At 38.4% G+C, this 5,663-nt stretch overlaps 1 protein-coding gene across 1 annotated transcript; it reads left to right on the top strand.

The window, feature by feature from the left end:
• Positions 1-1,989: 1,989 nt before the first annotated feature.
• Positions 1,990-5,066, top strand: LOC125305714 (meprin A subunit beta-like). Its single transcript, XM_048260630.1, has 4 exons — positions 1,990-2,057; positions 3,338-3,766; positions 4,052-4,268; positions 4,601-5,066. The coding sequence occupies exons 2-4, from the start codon at positions 3,572-3,574 to the stop codon at positions 4,777-4,779; spliced, it is 591 nt and encodes a 196-aa protein (XP_048116587.1). The 5' UTR covers positions 1,990-2,057; positions 3,338-3,571; the 3' UTR covers positions 4,780-5,066.
• Positions 5,067-5,663: the final 597 nt, after the last annotated feature.

Below are 5,663 nucleotides of genomic sequence, written 5' to 3'. Positions count from 1 at the left end.
GTGATTCTATACTGTCATGTGACTATAAAAAAAAGACTGATATCAAAGAGACTAATTGGAGGTGATTTGTGGTGATGACGTAGGTTAAATAGGAAGTAGATTTAAAAATGTTTCTAAATATCTCATTTATGAGTATAATACTAAAAGGAAATATGTTACTTAAAGGAAATATCAACTAGGCTGAGTTTTCTTGGTTCACATTGTTGTAAAGGAAATCTCAACTAGGCTCAGTTTTCTTGGTTCACATGTTTTGAGATGCATGGTAGGGTAATCAAAAAGTTGTTGCCAACAAACCACATAATGAATCCACATAATGATATCGATTCCACAAAAACTATTTTCTCCTTGCCATGTACTTCATGTAAAAAAAGATTAAAAATGAAAGTTTTAGCCCATGAAAAGTGAGGAAAAACTCCCTGTTGTCTACGGAATGTATGATACAATGTACCTCTTTTCTTCCATCATTGACGGCTGAAATTCTTTAGACCCACTGTGAAAAGATACAATACTCTGGACAATTTTTGACTCCTGCTATAAGAGCTTATTGGGTGATTTTCAACTTGATACAAACAGTTAGCATTTTGGACAGGCTGTTCTTTCTTCTAAGTACACACTAGCCAATGCAAGTACACACGGTGCATGCTGCCCCTCCATATCCTAAACCAGACACACTAGTCACTGTAGCCATACCTTCAGGTCACCATAAAAGGCTGTTCAGTGAGTCATAGCTCTTCATGGTGAACCAGTTTCTGAGCTGAAGTCCAAAATCAAATGGAGAATCAGAAGTAAATTCTTAGCAGTGTATATATATGCATAATTTTACATGCAGAGCTTTACATTACATCTGTCATTTCTTGGTTGAGGAAAAGAGAAACATGCTTTTGCACAATAACTGGATAAATCAGGAGTGTGGCAATGTTTAGTCACTGTTGTTCCTGTTACTGTGCAGCCAATGCCACGTATTTTCATTCATGTCTGTCCATATGAGTCATTATTGTATCTCAATACCAAAAAAGCAATATTGGTTGTTTAACCAAAATTGTGAAAACACTTGTATATAAAATGGCTGTGTTTGTGCAGTGCCCAGACAAAATGCATGCACACATCTTCCTCTACCTAAGTGTGGGACTGTGGGGAGCCCTCTCTGTGGTGAGTTTGCACAGTATATGAGACCAGGTTGGGAATAGGGCAGCATATGCCTGATTAACCCTTAAAGGTGTAGGTTTTTGAACATTCTAAGTTCCGCAACAATTGAAGGTTCTAAAAGTCTATGTTGAATTCAATGAACCCAGATATTCTTTAGAATGTTCATTTCTCAACATTCCCGTCACACCGGTGTGACGGTACTCCTTTAAGGGTTAATAGCAAAGCAAAAATATGAGCATTATTTTACTGTCAAACCTAATTGACTGCATTTCTGTTCATACTTGCCACCAGCCTCTGCTTGATATAGTCGGTGAGTAGACCAATCACAAAATAAGAAATACAGACGATACCTATTCCTTACTGTACCTTGAAACATGCAGTTCAATAATGTACATTTTTATGGGCTTTCATAGAGATCGACAACTTTCTGGCCAAAATCAACAAAGTTGAGAATGTCACAATGATTTGTTACAAAAATGTTCTTAGGCTCACAGTACATTCTGAATATAGAAATATGATCTCATAATGCCAAAGAAATAATTATAATACACCTTGTATACATCTATCTGTGCCTCAGATTTGGATCTAAATGAAGGGGATATAGTGGAAGTAAGTATCACTTGCATGGATCATGTACCTGTAACTATTTTCAAATATGAGTCACACACTGCACACTACTGTAACACAGCAGAATTAACACTAAGCAATAACACTTAGAGAATACTCCTAAAACCACCGTAATTATTCAATGAGTTGCTTTGGATAAAGGTATCTTGTAAAGTTGAATGCCACCTTTGTCAAGTAATTCCACGACTGTGATGTGGTTGGTTTCAAGGAGGACCACAGGAGTTCCATTATAGTCGGACAGCAGTGGAGTTCCCCTGTACCGTACCACCTAGATGGTAATCTCGGTGAGGAAAACGACTTTATGGAAACAATTTTTGGTTACACTTTACTTGAAGGTATCTACATAAGAATGACATGAACGTTTCATAAACACTATAAAACAAGTCATAAACATTTATGACAGAACGCTTCTGTCATTTGCTTCTGTTCAAGTGTCATTCAGTTTTTGTCATGACAAGTTAGGGTTAGGGATAGTGTTAGGATTATGACAGTCATGTCACTCTTGTGTAGATACCTTCAAGTAAAGTGTTACCCAATTTTTTATGTTGTCATAGGTGGAAGCCTTAGAGAAATGTAAATATGTAACAAGACTGGCCAGCTTCAAGTCATAGAAAAAATGAATACTACTGGCAAAACTCGAGATAAGACAGGAGAAAGTACACAGCTTTTTGACGATATTGCATTGAAGATATTTATTTTTACAATGTGTTTCACAATATGTATTTACACGATATTGGACTTACAGTTTTTCTCAGTCGCTTTGGTGCTTTTCTCACATCACTATTAACATTTGCACAGCAGTTAGTGCATTTCTCAAAACAATTAGTGCAAACTGCAAAACCTAGTGGATGACCTGCAAAAGCATGTCACTTGCTCAAAATGGATAGTCCATTCCTCAAAAGCAAGTATTTATGTCAATGAAACTGTCAGTGTCATCAAAATGAGAAGTCTTGACACCATCGTTTATGAACAAGATAGTCAAATGGCTTTGTCATGTTTTTATTATGACAGTTCTCTCAGTGTTTTCCAATGCAAAATAAAGGTCAGAACTCAGTGACATTACCTGAACATGCTCAAGACAGCACTATACAGTTCTTGTACAGCCATTTGAAAACTACAGTAAAGTTACACATTAGGGGAGTGAGTACAAGACACTGAATACGTACATTTTTACTGTATGCTCTTTGCAATTCTACAACATTGTGACAGAATTTGATAACTAGTTCAACAATTGTGTATGTAATGACTCAGGCAATGAAATGAAGACTGTTAGTTTTATTGGGAATGACTATTCAGCATCCATAAGTATAGTTCATTTTGACTGACATGACATAAGCAAATGATAATGTTAAAAAACAGCAGATAATTGTTTGAAAGCAACTGATACTTGTCTAAAAGCATTTGCAATTTGTTCAGAGGAAGTATTGCTACTATGTACACAAATGACTAAATGTTGTGGAGGTTGAACTAATAGTTATGAGAATTTTCATTCTGATCTGAAAAAAAGCACCAAAGCGACTGAGAAAAACTGTAACTTATAACTTGGAATTTGTTTTTGGTTCAGATATGAATGCCAAAGGAGTAATTCTGAGAGCTTTTGAACAATTCAGGCTGAAATCGTGTGTTGACTGCAAACCAAGAATAAATTAATCTCATTACATCTGTTGAAAAACACCAAGGGTAGAACACCTCCTTTCCTCATAATAGCAGACTTTTAGATGGTTTCATTCATTTGTGTGCCATACTTCATCAGTATGCCATATGTTTTAGCTGCTGGTCTTCTGTTGGAAAAAAATCCATGAAGCAGACTCTCTCCATTGGCACCTACTGTGACCACATTTCTGTTGTGGAGCACGAGTTTCTGCACGCCCTTGGCTTCCTACACGAGCAGTCTAGATATGACAGGAAAGACTTCATCACCATCAACTGGTACAACATTGGTCAAGGTCATTGCTTGCTTTTGATATATTCTGTGTTGGCTTTTGTACACAAAGTTAGTACCAAAGAACCTTTTTTATATGCATCTGAATGTTCATTTTATGGAGCAACGTGATGCATAGGGTAAAATGTAAACCAAAGTCTGTCTAGACTTGTACTTCAAAAACAGAGACAAAAACAGAGATAACAAGATCTTGAAATTGCAATCTTCATGTTCATGCTTTACACTACTTTTATTTTCAATGGGTCATTCCCTCTGTCACTGAAGGCAATGAAAGCAATCTCTCCCATGTTTTTTACAAGTTATGCTACGTTGATCAATTAATTTTTTTCCCTTTAGGGATGGACTATAATTCACACATTTGGCGAGGAAATCACCAGCACCATGGGTACCCCATATGATTACTGGTCTGTAATGCACTACAGCCAGAGTGCATTCAGCTACAATAAAGGCCCCCACCATTGCCACAAAGGACCCAGGTTTCAAGATGTGATTGGTCAACACCTGGACATGAGGTTTTATGATACACTGGAGCTAAACAGACGCTACAATTGCAGTAAGTAACCAGCCCTGCTAACACCAGACCAGTTCTCAGTCGTAAAGTTCATAGTTCATAGCATGCATAGTTTGTTTTCAATATCCATGTGATGTATCCAGCTAAAAATTAAAGTTAAAGCTGAAAAGCCAAAGCTTTTCACTTCTTTCTCTCACTCGTTCTTTCTGTCCTTCTTTCTTACCACAAAGGTTTAAAGGTCATTTATTTTTGAAGGAAATACACATCGACAGTAACGAAATACTGAGGGGCAAGCTCCTACTTACCAAAGTCGGTGTTAAGTATCTATCTACAGTGCCGAAGTCTAACTGTGAGGACGTTCCTATTTGTCCCAGATGACTCCATCTTCTTCCTGGACCACTGCAGCTTTGATGAGGGCATGTGTGAGATGAGTTCAGCTGGATGGGAGAGAGTGAGCCGAGCTGATGAAGGTCCCCAATCTGACCACACCTACCTGGGCATGGAGTCCCAGGGTGATATTTCAGTCCAGGTGTACTCAGGAGTAGATAGATAGATAGATAGATGCAAGTTCAAACAGTTCTCATGCACACCCGGCATTGCACTGATTAAAATATACCTTATTTTCAGTTCATAGTCTACAATTAATACACAACACGTTTATTTTAATTTGACAGTTCTATGTTTATTTAACGTTGCACATTTCATATATAATTACGTTTTACACATCAGTTACAGTTGGGTGAGTGGACGCAGTCTGTTTCTGTTTATTTCATTACTTATGTCTTTAGTACTGAGTTTATTTAACTGCTGTGATTTCCTCCGGCTGGCGTGGGGTGGCTTCTTCCTTCCAGTTAAAGGAATTTGTGGCGAATGGATGCCAGAATAAGAGTCCTCTGGAAGGCACCACCATTGCAAACGTCATGAGGGGGGGGGGTTATGATCATTCTTATTTAAGAAATATTTACTTACTTTGTTGTTATGTTAAGGTGGCCTTTGTCTTCATGCTTGTCTTGTTGTAAATGTCGTTAGTCCTAGTCTTCCCTTGTGTGTCTTGAATGGTCTGATCAGCCAGTATATATGTTGCCCCAATGTGTCATCGTGGGAGGTCAGTTTTATTGCCGTGAAATTGTCATGAGCTCTCTCTCTGCCTGGTAACACGCGCTGATTAAAGTCTGATGACCTCCACCTGTTCCTGCTCTGCTCTGCCTCACCCTCGTTTACCTACCAGCTGCACTGCATTCACCACTCATCATGCCCGGTATATAAAGCCTTGCTTTTCAGTCCACACTTGTCAGATCGCCTGCAAACCCGCACCAGTTACCTGCCTGTCTTGGAAAGCGACTCTTACTCTTTGCCTGTGAACCCAGACCCATTTCGACTACTTCTTTGATCTCCAGCCCGGTAATCTTGACCTGCCTTCCGTCTCTCTTCTCACGA

This window comes from Alosa alosa, chromosome 13 (genome assembly GCF_017589495.1).
Source record: "Alosa alosa isolate M-15738 ecotype Scorff River chromosome 13, AALO_Geno_1.1, whole genome shotgun sequence".
In the NCBI taxonomy this organism is placed as follows: domain Eukaryota; kingdom Metazoa; phylum Chordata; class Actinopteri; order Clupeiformes; family Clupeidae; genus Alosa; species Alosa alosa.
Note: the sequence above shows the minus strand (reverse complement) of the source record. Positions and strands in the feature narration are given on the sequence as shown.

What these genes read in the sequence shown, in the direction of transcription:
- LOC125305714 (XM_048260630.1), top strand. Translation starts at nt 3,572, where the DNA reads ATGAAGCAGACTCTCTCCATTGGCACCTACTGTGACCACATTTCTGTT. An exon ending in TGTTGGCTTTTGTACACAAA is followed by an intron (nt 3,767 to 4,051) that starts GTTAGTACCAAA and finishes TTTTCCCTTTAG; the next exon opens with GGATGGACTATAATTCACAC. An exon ending in AAACAGACGCTACAATTGCA is followed by an intron (nt 4,269 to 4,600) that starts GTAAGTAACCAG and finishes TATTTGTCCCAG; the next exon opens with ATGACTCCATCTTCTTCCTG.